Below are 26,848 nucleotides of genomic sequence, written 5' to 3' on the forward strand. Positions count from 1 at the left end.
AAGGAAGAACGACTGGCACAAATCCACATGGTCGAACCAGACGGTTACCCACCCTGACTGGGCAGCATCGGCAGCAAAAGCCAAAGCCAACTGGCTCGGGGACGCAGGACGGAAGATTGACAGATGCTGATTGTGAAACTGAAAACCCATCTGTTTCTCCAGAGCCCCCGCCCGCGTTCGCAAGGTGCTGCACAGGCCAATGAATCTGGCCCAAGCGAGTGTATTAACGCTTATTCCACAGGCCGGGAGAGAGGAAGATGAAGGGACCTGCCTAGGGTCACAATGGGAGGCTTGGATGGAGATCCAGGTTTCCTGAGTCTCAGTCCTACACCATATCCAAACGGGCTCCCAAGTACCACCCTTGGTACTCGGGGGTGGGGGGGCAATGCGTCCCGGACGCACAACGAAGCCTCTCGATTTGGAGCGGCTCTCTCAGGGTCAGCACAACCGGGGTGTGTTTTATCACCGCGGCGATCGCTAGCCACGTGGTGGGTCGCGGGGAGCCATGTCCTGCTTTTCTACGGAGACAACCGTTTAAATCCCACATCCGGCGATTAAGCAGGAAGAAATGGGTCAGCCTCCCTCTGCTCTTCAGCAGCTGTTTGCCCGTATCAAAGTCACGGCCCAGCTTTGCAGGGATGAGCCGGCGGGTGAGTGGAGAAGCTGGTGCCACAGGCGAGCAGGAGGCTGGCTGGAAGGGAGAAGCCTGCAGACCACACCTGGTTTATTTCCACCAGCTCGAGAAGCCAGGCCCTAGCATCTGCCTCAGTTATTAAAACCAAACAAACGACTCTTCAGCTTCCTACTGTGGGATTTACTCTGGTCTGCAGCGCCAGAAGGAAGCTCAGCTAAGCCAAGCCATCTTCATAGGCCCAGCTGACACTTCTCAAGGGGACGCGGGCTCGTGCGTCCCTCCCACCCCAACACACAGCTGCGTGCTAACCTGCTCCCGCTGTATTCGGAGGGGAGGAAGGACCCGGATCGGCCCTGTCCTTCCACAGCCCAGCTACCCTGCCCGCCTCGCTGTCAGGCAGCATATGGGCATTAAACTTTGGGAGCCTGGCTCACGGATGGAGCAGGTGGCGATCTGGATGGAAGGCTGGCAATCGGCTCACTGGCAGGACAAGCGGGGCTGGCTGCCCGAGGGGGAGTGTCATTGCAAACGAGAGAGGACAGCCAGACACTCGTTCCGAAAGCCAGAGCACGGCCAGTGACCGGGCCCGTGTGCCGCGAGGGGAGCGGCCGCCACACAAAGGAGCGCTTAGCGCGTGAAGCCCCACAGCTCCGCACACTGGACGCAGAGCGACCGCTCCCTCCAGCCCCCTTTTCAGTCACTGGCTCAGACCTGCGGCTGAGCGGGGGAGGGCGCGTCCGGGTGCTGGAGAAGGATCTGTCCCTGCTCCGGACGGGAGGTCACCATGGTACTCGCGGACCCCAGAGCCGTGCCGCTGCCGTTCAGCGAGGTGGACACCTGGTGCGCGAGGCTGGCCTTCAGTCTCTGCCAAAGGAGGGAAGAGAGCTGTCAGCGGGGCGGGGCTCAAGACCCTCCCTTCGCCCCCGAGGAACGTGTTCTCCGCCCTGCCCGGAGGAGTCGGCGCCAGCCGAGCGCTCAGCCCCTGGCCCGCAGCAGCTCCCCCCGGGCAGCCTCTGCAGCAGGCCCGAGCGGAGGGCGACGCAGGGGCCGCGGCTGCACCGCTTTGTTCGGAGCGCCCTTTGCTAACAGTCACTGCCCCTCACGCTGTCCCACACCCCCGAACAGGGGGCCAGGGTTCCGACTGTCCCCCCGGCGGCTAGTCTCAGCTCAGCGCCTGGCAGAACAAACGCTTGCCAACGCCACGGCAGGTCCCGGCGGGAATGCAAATGGGCAAACACGCCCCCTCCGGCATTGGTTCAGCAAGACAAGCGTGGTTCCCCCCCCCCCCCTGCGCCCTCACTCGGCCCTGCTTCGCTCCCGCCTGCTCCTCAAGCTTGTGCCGCGGGAGGCGGAGGAGGAAACTCCTTCACGCATCGACAACTGGAAGTGCATCCCACAAACCCATTACTAGAGCACTCTGCCGGATCACTGCGCTGCAGCCGCTCCCCTCTGGCTCCCTCCTTCCCCATCTCCTGCCCACCTGCCAGGCAGGAACAAATTCCCTGCCTGACAACGTGTCCCGGCGCAGGGACAGGGTCAGGAATCCGCCTGGACAAGGAGACGCAAGGTCCCTGCGGCAGACGGCGGTGCTGGGGGTTAACGAAGAGCAGCCGAATGTTCCTTGATACAGTTACGCCGCCTGCTCTCAGGGCCTTTCCGAGGGAGCAGTCGAAGCACTGACTCGGACTTCTCTAGTCAAGAGCTTCCGGGTCCCTGGGCCACAAGGGGAGAGGTTCTGAACCCCCCTTTGCTGGAGAGGCCCATGGCGAGAAGGGAAGGGGTTTACGGCCTCTTTCTGAAGAGTTCCCCCCAGGCCAACGGGCATCTATTCCGGAACTCACCATTTTCGCCTCCGAGTGCATCGGCAGGCCCGACGGCGAGATGGCCCCGCTGCTGCCGATGGGCGGCCCAGGAATCCCAGGAACGTTGGGCACCATGGACACTGGCCTGGCCAGCTGCACGCGGAGAGAAGAGCGCAGCCGTCTGAGAAGCGTCCCTGTGCTACTGGGAGCGCTCGACAGACTCTCTCAGCGGTGCCCGCTGGGACCTGCCACCTCCGGGGCCACCGAGAGCCGGGGACAGCAGGCGAAGCATCGTGAAAGGCCTCCCTCACTTCCCCGTCCAGCGGAGCGCTGCCCGGCGGGGGACGTGAGAACCGGGACACCTGGGCTCTAGGCCCGACTTGCAGCGCTGCCCTGGGAGATCCTCGTGTACCGGAATTGCCCTCTCCCTGCACAAACGCCTGCCCAGCAGGAGGCACAGGATTCGCACAGGCTGACTTGCCCAACACACACTAGCCCACCAGCTCTGTGTATTTGTCAATTTCCTACCCTGGCAAATTCTCCAAGGTGGAAATAAACTGCAGGGGGACGTGCAAGTCCCAGGTGCGCAGGCCGGGGCGGCTTTCCTGGCCTGCGAGGACTAACACGCTCTCCGTACGCTCCAATGGTCTTGACTGAAGCTTTCTTTCCGTTCCAAAAGCCACCTAATCAGGGACCCTGCCGCTCCCAGGCCTGGCTCACTGGCGTGAGCCATCTGCCCAGACAGCTTCATTCTGCAGCCTTCCTGCCCTCCAGCATGACTGGCATCTTGTTATTAGCTTGCTGGCGTCAGCCTTGCCCGCCCCCTCTTCAGGCTCATCACACACAGGGGCGGGTGTACTTGAATTCTGCACATCAAAGCATCTGCCTGTGCTGGGCAGGAGAAAAGCCGCCCCCCTCCCTTCCCACGGAGCACGAGCTGGACATTTTTCTTACCGAGATAACAGAAGGCATCTGTACAGGAGGGCCGGGGAGGACCGGCATGGTCTGGCCGTTCGCAAGGTGCATGACTAGAGGCAGGGAGCCCGTGGGAGACCTGGAGAAACAAGTCAAGCTCACAGAGATCAGTTCAAGTGCACACGGAACAGACAAGCCTCACCAAGCCCACCGCGATACCGATCATTTCTAGCTTTGCCCAGACCAGGCGTAAGGCACCGTGTCGGCCAACACAACGTCTTAACGGTCGGTACAGCACAGGGCCTTTAGCACGTGTGAAAGGGACCCAGTGAAAGCCTAGCATGGTGTGTACCACAGTGCACCGTTCTTAGCAGGGATGAACTGGCACGTGCTAACGGCAGTTTGGGGACCCAGCCGTTTGTGGCTTGGTGCCGATGGAGGGATCACGACTCCCCCCATGTAACTTCTCCGGGAAGGCCTGCCGGCCGGCTGTGAACACACAAGGACAGAGGGGAGGCTGGGCTCTGACCGAACAGAGGGCGAGGGATCCGCAAGTCGCACCCTGAGCTCTCTGTTTCAGGGGAAGGAGGGTGCGAGTCCACCGGCGTTCTCCCTGTGCCAGTGCAAACAGCCGCTCTGCTCCAAGACACACAGCAAAGCGCACCGCACCAACGCTGGGCGGCAGTCGCAGCGTAGCGCCCCCTGCTGGCATGGGCGCCTACTCACGACATGTCAAAGTGCCCTTGCGTGGGCAGCTGGGCTGTTCAGTGGTGTCCGGCTGCTGCTTTGATGTGCCAGGCCGGCTGGGGGACTAGAGCGACCATGCCTACATGCTGGTCCATTCCTGGCCCGACAGATGCAGTACTACAGCTCACTTGGCAGAGCGGGCTTGTGCTGTCGTGTCAATTTCATTTCAACACACCACGAGCCCTCACGGCTTCCGAGCAAACATTCTGCGGAGGGCCGTGTCTGCCGCCTGCCTGAAACAATAGGCCTGAGACACATGAAAAGCTCCGCTCATTGCCAAGGCGAAAGCCTAATTACGACGATTAAAAATGCCAACAGCTCTTGTTCCTGCTGACGATCTTGCAGAAACAGCAGCCAACGTGCTTTGGAGTGCAGTGACAGGGAAGGGATGGGGGCCGCCTGCTCAGCGGTAGCCCGCCGCTATTTCCGAGCGATGATTTGCAGGGCTGAGCTCCCTCCTGCAGACTCCACGGCACGTAGGGCCCACGATTCAAGAATCCCGCCCAAAGAGCGTGGGGGGGCGGGGGGGAGGGAGAGAAGGAGGCTGCCTTTGGACTTGCACGGTCAGGACAAAGTGGAGACAAAAAACCTGTTCTCCTTGTTTTCTCCTCCACCAGGGAGCCTTGCCTGCGTGTCTCGCTTGCGAAAGCGGAAGGCGGAGGCAGAGAGCGGGGCCAGGAGAGGAAGAGCAGGGCTGGCGTGGAGCAGGGATCTGGGGAGGCAAGCTAAGAACTGAGGTCATGGTGAGAGAGGGCGGGGGGTGAACTGGGCCAGATCCAAGTGGAGACCTTTACACAGCGATCAATTCCCATAGAAACTAGCAGCCAGCTCCTCCAGGCTGCTTTTCAAATCCCAGGCGAGAAGTTTAGCTACCGAAAGTCCAGGCCCTGCCCTCGCTCTCCAGCCTGCTGACCTCCCCAAGTTCCACGACAGGCCTAACTCTGTAGCTTCCATAGATGGACGGTTCCAACTTGGCTTCTCCACTTTCTAAGCAGGGCAATGCCCTGGGGCCTCAGCTCCACAAGGCAGCAACACACCTGAGGTGGAGCCTCGTTTATGGAACACACAGACACACGCTACACTCTCAAAACACAAAGACCCTTCGGTGCCCGGAGACAGGCATTAGAACCTCCCCATAGGAAGTCTGGACGGACTGTGCCAAGGGTTTGAAACAAACACACACAAAAATGCGAAGGGGCAGCCAAAAAGTGGCCTTTGTCAATGCAAAGAGCCAGATCCAAAGGGGGTCATTAGAAAGAAGTAACGGCCACGGCACAGCAGCAGCATCCTGACACCAAAGGACAGAGCGAGAGCTAAATATACCGCTCCTGACGGCCCATTGTAATGTATTTCCTGGATCACACAGGCTCCTTCCTGCAGCACACAGGACTGAAACGGCCCACAATGCAACGTGCTCGTGATAAGCTGGAGCCCCAGGTCGGTCACTGGGGTCTCTGAAAACAAGCAGGCCCCGAGGCAGAGCCTGGGGCGGAGGGGGCCGTCAGGGCGTAGAGGCAACGCTTCCTGAACCGCAGTGCTCTGGAGAACCCCAACACCCTGAACGATTCAGCTGCTTGCACCCAAGTCTCACCCTTCCAGCAGGGCGACGTGGGCAGCTTGCGGTCGGGTGGGAGTTTGGCTCCGACGCCCGGTGCTGCAGGAGGGGAAGGCGGAGGGATACCGGGACCGAGCTGCTTTTCTTTCCCTCTGGTTAACTTCAAACTACTCCCCAGGTTTTGCCGTTAGGTCATGATAAATATTTTCGTTTAATCCCCGAGGCCATGTCCCGAGAGGGAGGGGGTTTGAGAGAAGAGGTGCAACAGGGGGAGAGGGTGGGACAGAAGTGGGGCGGAGAGGGGCTGGGTCCGGACACACTCCCCCCAGGGCCGTAAGCTGGCTGGATTGTGGGACTGCCCGGGCCGCAGGTGGCCTGCGGGCCAGGAGTCTGAGACCCGATTTAGGCACCGAAAGGCAGGCGTGAGAGCCACCCTGTCCACGTGCCGGTCCACGGCCGAGCGTCTCTTACCCCAGCTGTCTGTTGGAAGGCGGCGCCTGGGTGATGACCGAGGTCGGGGAGGGGAGCGTGGGGTGGAGCGGGTCATATCCCAAATGGAGCGGCAGCGACCCCGGGCGCACGATGGTCGGAGTAGGCGTAGAAATGATCACGGGCTGGGACGCGCTCTCCTAGCAAACGAAAAGGAGAGATTCTTTACCTGCTCGCCCCGCCGTCTGCGGGGAACCGGAGCGACTCGGAAACGGCAAACCCACTCCGCTGCAGCCCCGCAGGGCAGGGAAGCCGGCTCTCAGGGATTCAATGGCAGAGCCAGGCACAGAATCCCTAACCCCACCCCCCCAGTCCTGCAGAACCCCCTCGCCACTTCTCTCCAGGCTTGCGGTGCCTAGCAGGACCAAGTATGAGCCTGCAGTCTCGCCGCCGCCGCTCTGCCACACGCGGGTCCCTCTGGGCTGCAGCACCAGCCTCAAGGCCCAGGCCCTAGCAAAACCGCTTCATCGAGGCAGCAAGTTTTCCCAGTTGAAGAAACCTGTGACGGCTCCCAGCTCGACCCAGGCCTGAGTCCCGAGTCAGCAGTCAGCCCACAGCTGTGAGCCAGCAGCTCACCTGAGTAACTGGTGCAGGACCCGGAGAAGGGCAGCCCACCCCGACGCTCCATTACTGGCGACGGAGAACTAGATCAACCAGGAAGCAACAGGGGGCTGTCCAAGCAATTGGAGGAATCCTCGGCCGGCTGCCCCAAGATCCCCTCCTGCTCACCTGACTCCGGAGCCCTGCGTCCCTGCCTGCTCCTGGCTCCTTCCTTCCCACTCCAGACCACTGTCTGCCCCAGTCCTGTCCTACCCCAGAGCCCTGGTCCTCTGCCTTATCCCTCACGCCGCCTCCAGCACAGATCCCTGGCCTGGCAGCTGACTCCCGCTCGCTACCTGATGCGGTCTTTGGTTTTGACCCTCAGCTCCAACCGTTAGGCTTGACTCCTGCTCCGACCACTGGGTATGACTGCCCACGCCCCAGTGACTGCAACCCCCCCGATTTACTCTCCACGAGCATGGCAGCAGTTTATTACTGGACTTGATGTGGAGATTTAGGAACTGAAATTGGTTCTTCACTTCCTGGCTGGGAGGCGGGGGCGGGCAGCACCTTCAGCTTCAGCTCAGGGTGCTGCTGAAGAAGGAACTTGTCCTACTGCAGTTAGCAGCAGCTCTCCTGGCGAGAGGGCCAATTCCAGCGAGTGGGCACAACGCAGGAACCTACCTTCTCTTGGGCCTGGGGGGACTGCGGACTGGACACCGGGCTGTCTGGAGGAGAAGAATCCACCTCGACTGGCTCCTCCTCCTTGATTTTGAGGTCTGGCGTGGAGGGCAAGGACATGTCCAGAGGCCCAGCACTCTAGGGAAATAGTGATGCAGTGAAATTATTTCGGGCACTAGCAAAACACTACTCGTTTCCAGGGCCACTGCTCAGCCGCACCTAGTAACATCTGCCAAAAGCCGTGGGCTGTTCTTTGCATTTCCCAGGCAACAAGACGCTGTAGTCCTGGGCCTCGTGGCAGCAGGCACTGCACCCACGGGAACACAGTCCCTGGCCCCGAAGGCCTGTGCTCCGTGGTCCCGGGTAGCCAACACTAAGCGCGACACACTAACTCACGGGGAATTCTTTCCAGTGCTGAGCAGAGCAGGTAGCGGAGCCAGGCGCCTGCAGCTACCAAAGGCCCTTCCATTCGCACAAGAGTCACGAGGCAGGGATGTTAAAAACCGGTCAGTTAGGTAACTGCGTAACCATGAAAAGCTTGGCGGTGACAGGCCGCGGGCTCTGCAGTTCAAAGCTCATACCACAGAGCCTGTAGCACAGCTGGCTCCCCGGGAGCTGGCTCCTGGCACGCACGGTCTTCCGCCTGCTGCCCCGCTCCCGGGGAGCCGGCTGCCGCCTCACGCCGCGCGCTCCGATACAGAGCCAGCAGTGCAGGGCGGCAGTCGGCTCCTAGGGAGTGGGGTCGGCAGCCGGCTCCTGGCACGCACCGGCTTCTGCCTGCCGCCCCGCTCCCGGGGAGCCGGCTGCCGCCTCACGCCACGCGCTGATACAGAGCCAGCAGTGCAGGGCAGCAGTCGGCTCCTCGGGAGTGGGGTCGGCAGCCGGCTCCTGGCACGCACCGGCTTCTGCCTGCCACCCCGCTCCCAGGGAGCCGGCTGCCGCCTCACGCCGCGCGCTGATACAGAGCCAGCAGTGCAGGGCGGCAGTCGGCTCCTCGGGAGTGGGGTCGGCAGCCGGCTCCTGGCACGCACCGGCTTCTGCCTGCCACCCCGCTCCCGGGGAGCCGGCTGCCGCCCCACGCCGCGCGCTCCGATACAAAACCAGCAGGGCTGGGAATCTGGGTGTAACCGTTATGGTAACCGGTAAGCTCATGCTTATCAGTTAAGCCATTTGAACGGTTATGCTGTTACATCCCCATTATAAGCATTGGGCAAAGCATCCTCACTTATTCGTATTACCCGATTATCAATAGCAAAGAAAGAGCTGTGCGAGTTATCATGTATCTCTAAGCACCCCAAGAACATAAAACCTAGCCATGTGCATGAATCTGGCAGCCTGGCACCACACCAGTTTTCAGGGGCCCTACATGCCCCATTTCGACTTCTTGGCTGCCCCAGACTCTGCCCAGGAGGAGGGCGAGACAAAAGCCCTCAGGACCACCCTCAGGACTGCCTGCTTGTTGGCATGTCCAGAAACAGATCTGCCAGGGTGAGGGGAAGGGACAGGGCCTAGCTGGATGCCGTACAGCCTTCTGTGGCTCCCAGAAAGGCCCCGGACATCAGCGGGCGCTCTTGCGGGAGGCTACGGAGGGGCGTCAGGCAGCCGAGCCACGGCAGGATGTGCCATGTGCTTGAGTGGCAAGCAGCAGTCGCCGGGGAGAGAGGAACACTGGGGGATACTGTGGGATGGGGGGCTGAGAGAGAAGAGGCGTCTCTGGCTCCTTTCACGGAGGAGCTGAACGGCACGGCCCTAGCAGGGATGTACAAGGCATTGGAAAACGTAGCCGGGTAACCGCTTAAGACCCTAGCGGTGACGCGCGCTGCGGGCTCGGAGCAGAAAGATTAATTTATACGGGCGGGTAAATGAAGCAGGCTTTATACTGCAGAGGAGGGGGACAGAGCCCCAACCAGCAAGCCACTCACAGCCCTGCCCTCGAGTGCCCCGGGACAGCCGAGCGAGCAGCAGCCCTGCCTTCAGGACACGGCAAAACCATTTCCTTGCCTCTTGAGCAGAGCCGTTTCACTGCTAAATCACAGGCGGGATTAGAGTTCAGGGAAGCGCCAAGCCACTTAAAGCACCCTTAGGGAAGCCCCCGCCAGGGCTACGTTTTTAAATGAACACGCACACGCGGGTACCCACGCCGCCCTGGGAACAGCAGGACCAAACAGGCCAGCAGAGACTGGGCACGACTCGGCTGAGTGTTCGCAAATGCGGCTCAAGCCTGGCTCCAAGTGACAACCCATCGGGGTCCGAGCTCCAGCGAGCAGGCCCTGCGAGGAGGGGCAATTCTTCCCCTGTGCTTGAAGCCAGCCCGAACGGCTGCATTCTCCCGGCTGATGCTGGAAGTAGCTTGATGGCCGTCATTAAAAACCAGCACAGAAGTCTAAGAAGCTGATTATAGCTACTGGCAGCGCAGGGCCTGGGTGGTCTTCCTTAGAAAATGACTGGCTAGACTGTGGGTTGCTCACAAAAACCACAAAATCGAGCCACCCTCCAGTAAGAGGAAAGTTCTGGGCTGTGGCTAATGAAAGACAGGGAGCTGCGAGTAAGCACAACAGGCCTGCAGCACATGGAGTACTGCAAGATGCACCACTGCCTGAAAGACACCTGGCTCTCAATGAGCAAGCGAGCGGCAAAGGTTTCCCCGTGGACGCTGAATTCTCTCTCTGTGAACAGATTTATGCAGCTGGGTTTCTGAACAGAGCTGCCGACTGCGTGCATCCGTACAGACACGCACCCGTATACAGATTTTGCAAAAACCACCAATGCAGTCGTACAATATGCATCTGCTGCTAGTCAGTGGGGGAACGGTTGGAAAGAATCCACTAAGCTGCTTGAGATCCTGCTGCCTCCGTGACCTATGAAGTCCGGAGGCAGGCGATGGCAGTACATGGAGCTCCACGGATATTGCTTGCATCCGGGGGAGCTCTCGGTTTGAAAATTTCTTACTCGTCTTGGGCCCGCCTCTCTCTTTGTGCACAACATGCAACCGTTCAGAACCCAAGCAGCACAAACAAAAACGTGGCTTCTTTCCTAGCCTTTGGAGCGGGGTGGGCAAATCAGCCCCCCCGCCCAAGCATTTCTCTCCGGCCTGCACAGCTGATTAGCAGAGCGTGCATACCTGCTGCCCACAGCATGTTTTCAGCTGCCCCTCTTCCCACCTTGCTCTGCCCTGCAGCCGGGCTGCTCCCAGGATTTCCCTGTGAACTGGGCAGAGGGCAGGTGTGTGTGTGTGTGTGGGGGGGGGGGGGCTACACAGCAGGGGGGAGGGGAGACAACAGAGCAGGACAGACTTCCCTTGAACAGGCAGAGCCTGGCTTCTCTCAGAAGCTTAGCTAGCAGCAGCCAGCACACATACTCCGTGTCAGCATGTCACATACCCAGCCAGTACCACACACACTCACTCTGTCCCAAAGAGTGTGTGTGTGTGTGTCTCCCTCTCCCTCTCCCCCCCCCCCCCCCACAGCCTCACCCCTTCAGCTTGAGGCCCCGCCCCTCCGGGGGGGGGGCCCAGAGTTGGCCTGTGACCATATACCAAAATTCATCAAGTGAAAATCAGCGCCCCCCCCGCCCCCCCGCTTTGGAGAGGGAAAAGGCAGAGCGTGCCCAACCATGCCATGAAAACTTGGCTCTGGGGATTGCTCTTTAATGACCCTAAAGCCAAGGAAGAGATGTCCTGCGGGATTTGGATCCCAGTCCGTGTGGGACTTCAGACATTCCTCTGCCAAGCCCTGGGAGATCAGATACTGTGGGTGCTCCCTTTAAAAAATAAAGGGCCTGTACTAATAAGAGGTTATTAAAATCAGATCCAACACAGCCACAGCCACACAAGCTACCACAGAAAATATTATGGGATCGAGCACATTGAATCTAGGCAACACCTCCACTTAGTTATACAACAATACGCGCTGTTCACCAGTCCCCCTACAGCCCCACCAATCCTCGAATGCTTCCGCTTTGCTGGCAGGGGAGCCTCTGCTGCTTGCCTTTTTCTCATCCTCCTCGGTGGCTTTCTTGAATTCATGCTCGAAGGAGCTGGCCAATTCGTTGAAGAGCCCCACCTCCTCGCAGTTCTTCAAAAAGCGGGTCGGAGTCGGAGTCTGATCTGTTCAGGGCGCAACACAACAAACAAACGAATCCACGTGAGGTCACAGAATGAACTGTAGCTACGCAGGACAAGACAACAGGAATATTTCCTCCCAGCGTACCCCCAGCATTAGGATTCAGTTGTGTTAAAGGAAGCCTGGATGTTTCTCCTCGAGGATTTCTGTTGGTGTTCACACAGCAAGCAACAATGCTTTCCTGCCCTTCTGTCCCTTTGGCAAGCGTTGTGGAATTAACAAAACTAACGTATTTCAAATAGGGATGTCAAATCCAGCTTAACTAGTTAACCAGTTGATCAATTAAGCGGGAGTGGAGGGGGGGGGCACTCCAGCCTGGCTGCCTGCAGCACGCTGGGTGGGATGCAGTCCACTGCCCACCATGGACTGGGGGCTACTACAGCCCCTGCCAGTAACCATAACCAGTGAGCAGCGCCCGGTAAGCTGATCACTGGTTACCATTGACACCCCTAATTTCAAATCGCACTGAAATCACCACAACTGAAAAGGTGTTGTAGTTCCTTCCCTATTTCAAACCAGGGCTTACCTGGCGCCAGTACAACTCGGGGATGGTACCCGCTCCCAATCTGCTGCTGAAAGGAGGCAGAACATTTTGTGCGTGTCCTCAAGACAGTAGATTTTAAAAAAAACCAGGGAGTCTGAACAAGGGGAATTTTCCCTGTGGTATTTTGAGGTTTAAAGGAACTGCCCGGCTACTGACTTGCTGAGTGAACGCGGGCAAGTCTCTAACTTTCTGCTGTGTAGACAGTTTCAGTTCTAAGCTGAATCGTGCTCCATGGCCCAGGGCCAGCTGGCTTAATATTGGAGCAAACTGGCCATTCTGGGCTTGCAGAGAGATGACTATAGTACACGAAGGTGTGGGCAGGGGCAATTTGCACTTCCATATGGCCTTCCAGTCCAAGGATTTCCGAGTAACCCGGCACGTGCTAAGGAACCCTCAGCTACTCCTGGGAGCTGGGCATCGTCCCCATTTTAGAGATGAAGAAATCGAAGCACAGAGAAAGCCTCCTGAACATCCAGAACAGCTCACCCGGCCAGTGCTTGGGATGTTAGCCAGTAGTTCAGTTACTAGCTTATTACTCGGTTTGAATTAGAGAAGCGAAGGGGGAATGGTAACTGGTACCCGGCAGCAGGCCCCACCCCAGCCGCTGCCGGCTCCACCGGCCACCCTCCCCAGGCAGGGACTGGAGCAGCCCATTCCAGCATCCCCTTTGATGGGTTAACCAAGTAAACACCCCTTGTTTGAATCCATCAGGCAGAAGAGCTGTTCGCGTGTTCATGATGGAAGTTTAGGGGATACAGCCCTTTTCTGCTTTACTGCAGCTGCAAGAGGAATCACGAGAACCACCTGCCTTCAAGGGAGGCCAGCTTGTATGAACACAACACAACACAAAAACAGGGGCTAGCAACAAGAAAAGGAGGCGACGGAAATGTTGATAATGCTGCTGGTCCTAGAGAGGAGTTGCAAATGCAAACACAACTTTGATCCAGCCGCTCATAACCAACACGCTCTTTTGGAATTCTTAACGACCTTCAATAGTTCATCCTTATCAAAACAGAAAAGTCGGCTGGACCGGTTTGCAATGCAGCGGTATCCATGCAGTGGTAAGAGAGGATTCAGTCTTTCCTGCATGTTTTAGATCCAGTTCTCACTGGAAAAAAAGGATGTGTTGGGTTTTTGGTGTTTTACTGCAGTGTAACTAACACACTGGGCTGTGGGAAACATAGTGAAAACCAGTACTTCATTTATACAGCAAGGTAAACAAGACAACCCCAGAGATGAGTAGATTGCTGCTCTCACTTACTTTACCTTGAAGTAAAAACTAACACTGCCTTGTCTCACTGTGTTTTTACGTTGGGGCAGCTCAGACTTTAGGTACTCCAAGGTTCACCAAAAAAACAACAGACATGCCTTGTGTTAAGCAGTGAAGAGAAGACTTAACTTGTGTAGACAAGCAATTCTACAGCTCTAATCCTCAGACTGCAAGACCGAAAGAGCTGTATGCCAATATGAATCTCAGGCAGTCAGGTATGGTGTAGCTGTTTGTAATGCTATTTTTCTTCAATTCTTGAAAGGGTGAGAAAACTATTATAATTGCAATAAAACATGGCACAGCACGGGTGAGAACACAGCCTTGCCGTTCACCCAAGGAACAAGATACATCTCATATCATGAACACCGCTAACAGTGATAGAATCCCATCCTAGCACCTGCTTATTTCTAGATGTTAGATGGGTCTCGGTCAGAGCCGTGAAAAGTAAAACAATAGATCATTATTGATTTGCAAGCTCCACACTGATTGGCCAGGTTCTGAGTTCTGAAATGAAGACTACAACCAGCCATCCACAGCCCACAGCATTGGACAAAGAACATTCTTGGGGTACCATGCAGTTTCCCACAGCCTCCAACTACAACATCACCAATGAAAGGAATACCCCCCCCTTCTACTCAAGTATTTTCAATTTTCATCCTAGGGATGTGAATGGTTAACCAGTCAGCATCACCCTTGCTCCCGCCCAGCCCCCTGCCAGTCTCCCCATCTGTGTAAGCTGTCAACTAGTTAACCATAACATTTAACCAGTTAACTGATTAAAAGGGATTTTACATCCCTGATTCATTCCAGCATTTCCTGGCTAGGGGTTTGCACCATCTGATTTGCCATTACTCCAGTGCTTCTCTGTGGAGATTATTCCATAACCAATATTTCCCCCACTAGGAAGTATTTTCTGCCTCTACTGAATTTATCTAGCTGGGGAAAAGTTCTGTAAAGGTTCCCCCTCCCCCCTCCACGTAGTGATGAATCTCAGAGCTGTAAGAAGCGGATTGAGTTGCAGCTTGTATCAGCACCAATCTGGTGGTACAGTATTTGTCCCTTTAGTGAACTCCCCCCCCCCCCAGGAGAGATTAAACTGGGCTCTTACATGAACTCTCTGAAATACATTAAAGAGAGAGCGAGAGAGAGAGAGATTTCCTCCTCTCGTCTTGTTTTCAATATAGCAACAGCCGTTTCATTCAGTGGGTGACACAGTCCTTACCCCCTTTTAAGAAAGCAAAATGCAGAGGATTGACAGGGTGGGGGAATATCCATAAATGGCAATGATCCGCTGCCAGACAGCCATGTCCATTTTCCTCAAATCTTATAAAAGCTGCATTGACCGGGCAGAGTAATTCCAGAGCAACTCATTCGGGCTTCCTAAATGCACTCTCGGCAGTAGCCAGTGCGCTAGATGGAGTTTTAATTTATTAACTGCCAGCCTAAAAGCTCAAGGAAATTGACACCTGGGCTGAGGAAAGGAAACTGGGTTTGTCAGCTTTTGTTCATCATCCTCAAAGTGCACGAAGAAATGTGAAAGACCTTTTGTCTGTAAATCTTCCCGAGTCTTAATAAAAAGGGTGAGTATATAGATATAAAAAACCCTGCAAAACCTGATACTACCATAAAAAATGAAAAGTAGAAACTTGGAAGCAGCCTCTGGCTTTCCTTTCCCCCTGATTAAATGCAGATCACAAGAGCTTTTTATGGGAGGTAGAGACATTTTTCAGTACATCTGGTCCCTAGTATTAATCTTACAGTCTGGCTATATTAATGTGCACCATTTTCAAGCTGACCTGGATTGAGAAGCACATACCTGCTATGATGACTGAATCGGTTCGGGAAGGACCAAATTTCAATGTCATCTCATGCTTGTGTTTATGAACTGCCAGGTGGTCCTCATTTGTAAACCTCTGAAATGAAACAATTTACAAAAAAAATGAGCAAATGCATTTGATGGTACTTCCTGCAGAGGAGGCGGGGGCAGGGAAAGGCAGGGAAGAAAGCCACCTGGGAGGCTGCAGCATAACTGCTATGTAGCGTTCAGCAAAACCAGAACGGGACAGATTGTTTGAGAAGTGGAGGGAGCGCACACTGCTCGCAATGAAAGAGCCATTATGTTGGCTTCTGGTGAACAGGGGAAAATATTTTTAATAATCAAATTTTAAATATAAAAAAATAGTGGGGGCCAGGCAGCCGCCTGTAACCAAACTAGGAAAAGCAAATGATTCTCACCGCAGTGCTCTGTGAAGTGTGCCACTTTATTACTGCCTAATGGGGAGATAAATTATTCACTATTAGGGGGATCAGTTAACTTCTTGGATCATGTGCATGGAGCTGGCACCCGCAAGGCAGGTCGGGCCCAGGTTTTATGGAGCAGGACGGAGCGAGGCGGTCTGAGATCGATGCCCAATGGCTATTTGTAATGGCACGGAGGAGCACAGTTGCACAAATGCTGTTCCCCCAGAACCAGGAGGACACATTTCAAGCGCAATAAAGATGCCATCGAAATTCCACCTGCAGCATAATTACAGAATAAAAGTGCACGCAAGGGCTTTTGGGGGCTGCTGCTGAACTTGGCCTCTCTTCAATAGCTCAAGAGGGGAAAGGTAGTAGCGGGGATACTGCAGTGTCATTCACAACCAAACAAAGGATTCACCCCCTTCTTCCCGGAGGAGCCGTACATGCCGACTTGTTTCTTTAAATTGCTGCCTTGATGTCTGCCTTTTTGAAATAAAAGGTACAAAGGAGGGAAAGAGTTAAGCTAAATAATAATAAAGACCAGAGGATGGATTGCGCCTCTCCTAATAGACTGCGACAAACCGTTAGCTTCAGAGCATTTCATGGGGCCATCCTGCAAGATTTTGATTCATCCGGTTATCGTGCAGTGTTGTTCTGACATTCTCCTGCTTTCTAGAAATAGCTGCTGCTATTTTATAAAAAGGACACATTTTATAAAAAGGAAAAAAGGAACCCCTGTTCCTGAGAACGAGCTCACACACAAACCCCTGGTTTGATCTCTACACACTCCTTTGGATCTCAATTCTTTTCTAAGATGTGTCTCTGAAAGCTACATGTTGACCTTGTAGCTTTCCTTGATCAGCATTACTTGGGTTTATAATAGTGGGGGAAGAGAAACATAGGTATTAATAACAACAACAAGAAGTCCTCTGGCACCAGAGAGACATATAGATATAGATATATAGAGAGAGAAAATCACGAGCTTTCATGGGCAAAAACCCTCTTCAGATGAGATGAGCCAACGTTTACACAAAAGAAAAACAGTTTATTTTCCCTTTTTTTATAAACAGAAAATATTTTGTAGAACACCCCCTGAATAGGGTCTCAAAAAGTGTCTGCGAATGGTGGTCCATGGCCAGAGCTCTAAACAGTCTGTTGGTCCTGAATGTATTTTTAGTAGCTATCAAAAAGTTTTCTACCACTGGGAATTTGCGAAACAATATTTGTCCTCTTGTTTGAAAAGGCATCTGAAACCAAACGCGGCTGTCCAAGCAGATCTTGTTTCAATGTTCAGCTGAAGCTACACATCTGCCCAATTAACTTATGCTGAGAAAATATTGCATGGGGGGAGAAAAATTGAAAGGCTGAAGAGTTGTTCATGATTTTCAGTGCGTGTGAGATTTTTCCAATTTTTTTTTTGCATCATGCCATAAAGCAGGGATGGTCTTTTTGGCATGCTGCTTTTGACCATTCACTGACGTGCTTCTAGCCTTCTCAGCGGCCAGTCCTGCTTTTGCCCTGAGACACAATGACAAGCAGTTACATGAGGAAAGTAAGTGTGGTCAGGGAGAAGGGAGTTTCTAGACGCAAGATTGCAACTATTTCAGCAATGGCTTTAAATGGGACACACTCAATTACACCAGAAATGAAACTCTACAGGTCCAAGTTCTTTGACACGATCATCTGGTGCGAGGAAAAAAAGTGGAAAGATTTCCTTTAAAGTATGAGAGACGGCAAGCTGCAACAAGAGGACAAGAAGCCATTGGGAGTGGAACTGCAGGTGATTTATTTTCCATAAAGGATGGTTATGTGGCAATGAGTTTTAAAGAAAGAGTGGTACCATCACATTACAGCTCAGAGTGCTTCAATAATGAGATCTCTGTAGCCACCTAAAAACTAGGCCACACTCTGGAAGAGCCAGGCCTTTCAGTAAAGTGTGATTTGGGCTCTGCAGCTTTGGTACACTAGAAGTTCTTTTAATTGCCACTTATTGTGTCTTGTGCCATCTTGGGAATAGTTTAGGGCACTTTTCATGTTTGCGTTCTGCATTACAGCTCTATGTAACATCTTTATGTGGTCTTACCAGCTTCGGAGCGCTCTCTTCCTCGCCACATAAACGCTCAGAGACACAATATATCTCTCGATGTGTATTTCCAAATACCAAGACCTCGAGGCTGAAAGCTGGCACTTCACTCCTAAATCATGTCACTTAAAACACAGAGGGGGAGTGAGTGGAGGATAACAACAAACAAACCGAATGAGCTACAGCCACAGACTCAGCTTTAATATTTAATTTCTTTCCATCAGCATCCGTCACATCCTCTGTGCTCTCAGGCTGTTTCCCGACTCACCCCCAAATTAAGCAGCTCGTGTGTTTGTAGGGAGAGTAGGACAACGCCTTGATCTTGATAGGAGCATCTGAGTTGTTAGTGCAATATAAACATGAAATATGCATTCGGGGGGGGGGGGGGGGAGGGAGGAGGAGGAAAAACAGCAGCTTCTGACAGAAAACCCGAGAGACTAGGGGTACCCACAGTATGAACTGTGACCCTGATGGACCAAGGGGCAATAGTACTGGACTGATGGACCCATTCATATGCCCACAGACATAAGTATTTGCATTTCTCTCTTCCTTGGAAGATGGTGATTCAATTCACTGGATCAGACAACTTCGGTGGCAGAGCTCATCCTCTTCCTACAATTCCTGGCTCATTTTAGGAGCCCCAGGCTGCACTGGGCCCTGCAGGCTCCTACAAGAGACCCACAGTTCCACTGGTACAACGTCTTTATTGTGTGCATGGTTATTTAGAGTTTGGGTAAACAAATATCTGCATTTATTTACTCAAGAGACAGAAAAAGTTTTCCAGAGAAGACCGATTTGAGGCCTACCAGGCTGGAAAGTTTGCATTCTTTACCCAACAGGCCATGACAGCACCATGGTAAATGCACTGATTTTAAAATGTTTATTTAAAAGTCCAATAACTCCAGATCGGCTGATACGATTCAGTAACGTAAGAAGGAGCTGGTGAATAAGAGCACTGGGCCAAACCTCATGTCTTTACACAAGCAAAACTCCCATTGACTCAGAAGAAAAGTAAGGATTCCAGCCCCTAGCCTGCACTTACAAAGGCCACAAAAAAAAAAAAAAAATCAAAACAGCTGATGGGAGAGGGACACTCGCTGTGTGTTAGGACAACCTGCAGATCCCGGGATCTAATGCAGCCAGGGAACAAACAACAAGGTGGTGCATTCTGGGACCAATAATTTTTGTGAGGCAAGCCTCTAATCAAGAGGAAAGTGGTAGTGGATTGCATTTGGCATGGGGGTAGTGCTCGGAGTGTCTTTAAATCTTTTGTGTCTAATCCAACAGCTTAACATACACTCCCAGAAATCTGTGGGCCTCAAAGACATATTTTTCAAGTAATTTAAGAAGAAAGTAACTACAACTACGAAATGCATTAGCTGCTTGGAAGAAATTCAGTTTTAACATAATGGGTCTAAATTACAAAGGCTGCAAAACTGTGCTACGGAATCCACTTGTAAAAGGACATTTTAAATGCAAGTGTGAGCAGGCTGCACATTTTCACTGGAATGAAAAAGAAAAAAAAGACGGGGAGCCAAGATCATTGGCACCTCGCTGAGGCCCATGATAAATTTTTACAGCTAAATTAATAAATCCTTGATAATAGCGGGAAAATGAAATGTTGACCTGACTTAACGCAGTGTCCCAAACGACTCTGCAGCGCTCCAAGACCATGCTAATAGCATAACAGGGCAGGAACATCCTGATGGACACCAAGAGCAGCAGAGATGCCAACCCTCCAGGATTACCCTGGAGTCTCCAGGAATTAAAGCTTAAGATGAGTGATGAATTCTCCAGGAATACGTCCAACCAAAATTGGCAACCTAGTTAGCAGTGTATTCAAACATACCCTTTTCCTGGAGTAGTTAATTTACAGACACATGCTTAAACTAGAAGCATCAGGCAGCTTGTGCAGACAGAATGAGTCAGAAGTAGTTAACTTTTAAAGAAAACCAGGCTTCACTGAAGGAGGTCACCTGCCCCTCCTCCCACTCCTGCTTTTAAGTCACATAATAGAATGGCCATTTAGTTGCTAAATAATAAGGAAGAATGAGCTTGTAATTAAGATTCTGGAGATCGGGGGGTAGGAGGGGTTCTTGTTCCGGATCTGCCATACATTCCCGATGTGACCTTGGACAGGCAGCTTCGTCTCGTTTTCCTTTCTGTAAAACAAGGATGAGGAGGATTCCTGGACTGAGGAGTTACGGAAATTAATTCACTAACGTCTGTAAGGTATTCAGGCTAGAATGAGTCTGATTTTAAAGCCAGACTGGACCATTCCAATTATCTAGTGGGGACTCCAGTGCACTCAGACATTCCTGTTTTCATTGTAGAGACTGTGTTAAGGCAGAAATCAACAGGGCATCGGATTTGCACATTTTTACACTGATCTGTGAGGTGCACAAAGTGGTGAGTTCAAGGAGAATGTTCTGAGTTTGCCTGTACCCCGCTTTTTCCGACTGTTATTGCCACATAAGAGCTCACTTGCACGCACTGTATCACCTACAGACACCTTTGCAAGAGCTCCCAATGTCAAAACCCCGGTAAGGTGGCTAAGCAGGGGCTGAGCTCTCCAGAACAACTGGCCATGGCTGGAGGGAGTGTGGAGAGCGCGGTTCTACCTGGATTGGTCCTTCTGATGGAGCATGTGTGAGAATCTCCTGTGTGGAGATTAAGTTCGAGAACGCGGGGTGAAAAAAGGAAAGAATGGAGGCTCACAAGTTATTGGGCTAGTTACTGAAAAGTTCCTAACAGATTTTCTACTTTCAAGTGCACAGAACATACACCTTAGGGATAAAACGAGCCATAACTGAAGAGATATTTTCTCATGATGTGTCATTTAGAAAAGTATCCTAGCACGATCACTGACTATCAGATTATACATTAGCAGTCTAAACCAGTGTTTCTCAACCAGTGGTACAAGTCCCCCTAGGGGTACTTAAGAAAAGTCTGGGGGGTACGTCAACACCTGAAATTTGGAGAAAATGGAATTTGTGTTTTAAGGTTTACAGCGTTTTATTATTTTTGTACTTTTACACCCAAAAATTTCATCGCCTGCATGGCTACTATTAAGTTGTTTAAACAAACGTATTGCAATGGTAGAAAAAAAATTGTGTGTCTGAAAACTGTAGGTAGTGGAGGTACTTACAATTTTTTTTTTTAAAGGCGTATTTTATTAAAAACGGTTGAGAAACATTGGTCTACACTGATCTAGTCAGAGTATATATTTTAAGGTATTTTCTCTGAGCATGGACATTTCTGTATTCACTCGAATGCTGTCTGTTTAGGCACAAAATATCTGGTACTTTTCCCAATTTAAAATCAGCAGCACAAACAAGGTATTTTCCTGAAAACCAGAAAATCCATGGCTAATAAGAGTCTTACACTCAAACTCTGGCTCTCTCAAACTGTATTCAGATTAAACCTGGAAATGTTATTTTTGGCTCCAGCAGCTCCAGAGACCCATTTGGATAGGTCTTTTACTTTAAAAATGTGCTTACATCCTGAACTATGATTAATTCACATTTCTTTCCTTGTTTAAAAAAATAATCAGAAAATTCAGGCGCTATTCACAGGCAGCATTTATTTCATTCTTAGGAAACCAAGACTGCTAACTGGCTCTTTTGATGTTCAGTCTCTTTAGTTGGGGTTAACATGCAAAAATGTGGGAAGTTTGCCACCTCTGGGATGACCAACCTACAAAATCTGCCATTTTCTTAAGCAGCTAGAGCGTTCTATTAGACAACATGGCAGCTACAATCTGCACTCAAATGAGTCTATGCAATAACAGTTTGACATGAAAGGACAGAGAACCAGGCTAGTACCTGCTGCCACATCATACACCTAGGCCAGTTCTTTTGCCAGCGGGTGGAGGTTGGAAGAGCTGCAGAGGTACCACACTTGGTCCACATGGGGAGAGAGCACCTTAGATTATTCAAGGGCCAACTTTCCTGCCTGTTAAGAACCAGTGTTAGTTAACAAGTTCTGGATAAAGTCCCATCTACCCCTTCTTAGTCAGAAGGGCAGCACTGCCTTTGAATGCAAATGGGTGAATCTATTCTATATTTTAAAGAGTGAGTTTGTGCGAAATAAAGTCATACTTTGTGATTACCTACAGATACCACATTTTGCATAAACAAACAGCCACTTAAATTAGCTGATGCACTACTTTTTACCCCAGAATATGCTGGGTGAAAGGTTTAAAATTTTTTTTTTGTTTTTCCATCAGAAAAGAGTTATGACTTAGGATTCAAGTTCATAAAAAATATTTGCTTGCAAAATTAAAATTGAGTCGCCTATCCAACTGTCATTTTAGTGCTAAGAACATTTTTACTGTTACAAATCACAAAATAATTCAAATTAGTTACGGAAAGAGTAATGGAAGCTTTACGAGCTTCTGATTCAAATTTACTCTGTATGGTCATTATTCAATAAAATGAAAAATGTTGGACGTTGAAATCCTACCAATTTAAAACTCTTTTACTCCCCTTTTGCAAGCACATCAATACAAAATCCTACGACATCGCTATAATTTCTGGAATTTTCCCATCAGTGTAATCTACGCAAAGTGACTTTGCCTGGTCAACAACGGGCCTCACCTGCTAGGAAATTACATTTCTATAGCTTCTTGTACCAAAGGGCTTCACGGAGGCAATCGTCCGGTGCAGAATTCACCAGAAGTTCTCAAATTGGGGGCACGGAATAATATTCTGGGGAGGCAGAACAACCTGCTCTGCCTTGAGCTGGGTGGCCGTGCACGCACTTGCGTGGCGGAGGGCAGCAAGAGGGAGGGCCGAAAACTACACAGACACGAAGATGTTAGAACCGTCGCAGAACACTAGATCACAGTAGCGAGGACAGAACATTTTGGTCCAAGGCTACGATACAAACCTCAAAGCGTATGTGAAATGCTACATAGTAAGGAGGCTTCTACCTTGTCTGAAAGGCATTTATCTTGCAGCATTCTCCCATCACAGAGAGCTGCCGCTTCTGTAGGTTTGTACACACTTTAGTGCAAACCAGCTGTTTCCATTTAAATTCACGCCTCAGCTTCGTCTGCACTAACACCACCTCTGAGCAAGCATACATGGGCCTCACGGTGCCTTTAAAGCGGGCTGTGCTAAACTGCCCGATGGCCCTGTTAGTGCCGAGTAAGAACATCCACAGGGAGCCGATGCAGAACAGCTACTGTGCTTTCAATTCACACCTGCGCTTACTCGGCACTAACTTCCAAGACCGGACATCTTCAAGTGCTGGAACGCAGTTTGTCCAACTGGAAGGAGTTCACGTTTTGAACCATCGATTAGTCCGTGGTGCTCGGATCACTAACCCAACTCCTCAGTTTTCCTATGCATTTGGGAGTCCAACTTTAGGCAACCATTTAAAATTAGGGTTGCCAGATGGTTGAAACAAAAATAGCGAACACTCCCCCCCCCCCCAAAAAAACACACTGGAAAAAAATTGTCGAAGGAAGAAAAAAAAAAGGGGGGGGGGGGAACCAAAGTTTTTGAGCAAAAAAAATTTTTTTTTCCAAATTAAAACAGCATGTCCCCTTTAAGAGTGAGTGCAGGGACAGGAACAGGGGAGTGGTTGAGCAGCCATTTTGTGCAGGCACCTTGCAGAACCAGGTAAGCATGGAGGCTGGGGGTGTTGGGAGCCGGGGGGGGGGGGGGGGGGCTGAGTGTTTGTAGGGTTGCCAGGTGCCTGGCATTTTCGCCTCCTGGCTAGGGGAGGGGAGGTGTCCAGTATTCTCTGATTTTTTTACTGGACAGGAGGCGAAAATACCGGACTGTCCAGGTGAATACCAGACACCTGGCAACCCTATAATTAAATAACCCTGGGCCAATACTACTTGATCCTCTTGATCTGTAGAATACGGAGAACACACTCAAGGAACGGCGAGGGACCATCACCCCTATTTCGCAGGTGGAAAGGCTGAAGGCTGGGCAAGTTCCAGTGAGCTGGCCAGGGCAAAGAGCATTCGCTGTAACAGCTGACAACGGACCCCAGGTGTTCTGGCTCGCAGTCTAGTGTCTCACCTAGAGCACCATGCTTTGTGCAGCAGGACAGCATTAGGTCAGGTGACACAGGCAGCTAACAAATTATTCCATAACCTTGAATTGTATTGCAATGAATTTAAAAATGGGGACATAAATAAGGTATTACATTCTGCATTCCTATCTGAGCACTGCCCAGGGCCTCTTGCCTAGCCTTGGACACACCGACTCTCTCCATCCCTGGCACAGCCCAGAAAATGAAGACAACAACGCCCCCAGCCTAGCTAGGATGCTGGGAGGATCAACCCAATGGCATGCGAGACTGCTAAGGTACTCGTCAGGAGCGCTACAGAAAAGCAACGCTCATTCAACAATGAAATGGAAATATAAAACATGCCCCATTAAGAGGCCATGTGAAGAGTTAGAGAGCTTGGCAATTCCTACCAAGCTTGGAAGAAGGGGATGGGGGGCAAATAAAATGGGGCAGAATCAAAGGGCTTGGCTGGGGACTAGGCAGCCACTGCTGGAGTAGAGCTCCTAAGCTGCCCTCTGGCAGCAATTTCAGTGCCGTTAGGAAGCTGTGGAACCTAGGGGAAAGAGTTGCATTCTTCAGACATCTTGCAGTCACACAATCATGTTATTTATGGGGCCCTGTCCACATCCAATCAGACCCAGCGGTGGTGAACAACCAAACCCAGACTTCAGCTCTACCACAGAAATCCAGGGCTGGATTTCTGCCTTTGGCTGTGCAAGGCTGCTGCTGACTGAGTGAGTCACCGCTTCCTGCTTTGGACTCCACAGCTTCGGAATGAATCATCTGGAACTCCAGGCGCTTTCTCGGCAACCAAACAGCAGCAGCAGCAAGCCCTGCACTGTGTGCATGGGAGAGAACCCAGAGAGTGAAAAGAACAGGAAACTCCTTCCCCAAATTTCCAAAGCAACAAGAATGTATGTGTAGAAGTAATTAATGGAGCTGATTAATCGGTCTGCAGAGGGAGGGTAGGGGCTCTGGGAGTGTAAGAAGTTGCTGGCATATGGCCAAGTCCATCAATAATGTACAGGCAAGAAAGCATTTTGGCAGCAGGTGCTAGCACAGGCAGAATGACTTTCCCAGTCCCTGCCACACCGGGCATTTCACTTAAGTGCTCATGCTCCTTCAGTACGCAAACCTCAGGCCCCAGGTAACAATGGAGGGTTTGTACCACTCATGCTTCCACCCCGGGGGAGATGCTGCAATAGCTCTGCAGCAAATAGCCCAAAGTCCTTCATCCATGCTAGGAGGGCGGTGAACGGAGTTCCTGAAGGAGGGTGGAGTAAAAAACAGATGTGATAAAAGCAAAAACACGGTTTTGATTCAGGGAGTTGAGCAAGAACATGGGCTTTAAGATCTTTTCCTTAGTGCCCAGAGATATCATCTGCACACCCTCAGCAGGCATGGGCAAGAGCCATTCATAGATCCTTGATCAGCAGATGAAACCACTAAGAGCAGTATAGCATTTTCATCTCTCACTGCCAACAGTTAAGAGCTACTGTGCCCTGGATTCTGTCACATTAATTAGCATCTGAGACAGATTTATCTCTCTCATAGATTATTGGTGTACAGACTAATTATGACTTGGCTCTCTCTACCTAGAATGGTTTTGGTTATCTTCCTATTAGGGCTGTTGATTAATTGCAGTTAAACTCATGCAATTAACTAAAATGTAGATTTTTTTTTTGGGCTACATAATTGCACTCGACAACAAAACAATGTAAAACTTTAGCGCCTACAAGTCTACTCAGTCCTACTTCTTGTTCTGCCCATGACTAAGATAAGAAAGGCTGTTTACATTGATGGGAGATACTGCTGCCGGTCTGAAGCACCCCCCTTTCACCCTGGTTGACATAGCTCTAAGAGGGAGGGTGATGGGCTAGATGGCTTAATAATCAAAGAAATTAAGAAATGGAAGAGATCTATGGCTTAGGAAAAAGCTATTAGACTCTCTTGAATTTCTACAGCTGCCCCAGTGTAAAATGAAATTTGAGACCAAAGACAACACAAGTGATTTAATAGCCCATATAATTAATCCATTCATACCACAGGACAATTTCCACCTCTGGATTCCCTATCCACCCACCCTTTCCATTCATCCAAGGGACGAAACTAGCTCTGTTTTCACTGACTTCGTAGAGGATTGCCAAAAGAAACCAGCCAGCCTAACCTCCTACATAGTAACGAGGAGAGAATCTCACTAATCCCAGCCGTGGAAGGAATTCTTCTCTACTACAGACAGAAGCCAAATACAGTATGGCTGAAATAGAGCACAGCCACTAGAAAAGCCTCCAATCATATTTTTAAAAAGTGCAAGTGCTGATCAATTTACCACATCCCAGGGCAAGCTGTTCCAGCGGCTAATTACTCACAAGATTAAGAAATGGCAACTGCACTCCAAGTTAGGGATGTTAAATATCGATTGACTAGTCAAGTAACCTCATGAATTCTTATTGGTTAGTCAACTATTCTACAGTCCTGGGGCCAGTGAGCTCGGGCCCCACTTCTGAGGAGCCCCCTGCCACGCCGCGCTGCTGCCTCTGTATCAGAGGCAGCAGCATAGGTGCCAGGTGGGAGCCGGTCCGTGAGGGGAGCCAGGTTAAAAACCAGCTCTCCTCGCGGACCAGCTGCCTGTCGCCCTGCACTGCCGCCTCTGAGAAAGAAGCGGTGGCCCGTCGGGGGGGATGGGGGGGGAGGAAGAGAAGGTGTCTGAGCTCCCGGACCTGGCGTGAGCCGGAACTGAGCCAGGCTACTCGCTCGCCTGGCTCCTAATACACTTTCAATGCAGAGCCGCAGCAGGGGGAGGTCATGGACCCATCGCAAGCCAGGACTGATACACAAGCCAAAGAACTTCCCGAAAGAATTCCTTGAGCAGGCCTTTCGGAAAAGCCACCCACTCTTGATTTTAAAACGGTCAGCGAGAGAGAATCCACCACAAGCCTTGATAAGTTATCCTCCCATGGTTTACTACTCTGAATATTTATTCCCCATGTAGGTGCTTCTAGACTAACCAAGTTACCCCTTTAACTTTAGGCTCGGGGGCTGGATGTGGCCCCCGGCTTGCCTGGATCCAGCTCCTGAGGCTCAGTACTGGGGAGCCCACGCTGACGCTTTAGCCCCCGTCACCCCTCCGCAGGGCTGGCGCACACCAACTCTACTAGGCTGGGCCCCCTTAGGCTCTGGTGTGCGAGGGGAACGT

At 51.6% G+C, this 26,848-nt stretch overlaps 1 protein-coding gene across 9 annotated transcripts in view; it reads right to left on the bottom strand.

Moving 5' to 3' along the window:
- The window catches only part of LOC102447602 (cyclic AMP-dependent transcription factor ATF-7), an 88,776-nt gene that overhangs the window by 18,466 nt on the left and 43,462 nt on the right, over nucleotides 1–26,848 (bottom strand). For all 9 annotated transcript variants that reach the window (XR_012896593.1, XR_012896594.1, XM_075901626.1 and 6 more), the window contains 7 exons: nucleotides 15,115–15,211; nucleotides 11,350–11,468; nucleotides 7,367–7,501; nucleotides 6,125–6,282; nucleotides 3,391–3,490; nucleotides 2,476–2,589; nucleotides 1,346–1,498 (listed from right to left, as the gene is read on the bottom strand). Coding sequence is in view for 7 of the 9 variants with exons in the window: in XM_075901626.1 (XP_075757741.1) it covers nucleotides 1,346–1,498; nucleotides 2,476–2,589; nucleotides 3,391–3,490; nucleotides 6,125–6,282; nucleotides 7,367–7,501; nucleotides 11,350–11,468; nucleotides 15,115–15,211 (876 nt within the window). In the remaining 2 variants the exon portion in view is untranslated. The remainder of the gene's footprint in view (nucleotides 1–1,345; nucleotides 1,499–2,475; nucleotides 2,590–3,390; nucleotides 3,491–6,124; nucleotides 6,283–7,366; nucleotides 7,502–11,349; nucleotides 11,469–15,114; nucleotides 15,212–26,848) is intronic.

The sequence above is a fragment of the Pelodiscus sinensis genome, chromosome 19 (genome assembly GCF_049634645.1).
Source record: "Pelodiscus sinensis isolate JC-2024 chromosome 19, ASM4963464v1, whole genome shotgun sequence".
Classification (NCBI taxonomy): domain Eukaryota; kingdom Metazoa; phylum Chordata; order Testudines; family Trionychidae; genus Pelodiscus; species Pelodiscus sinensis.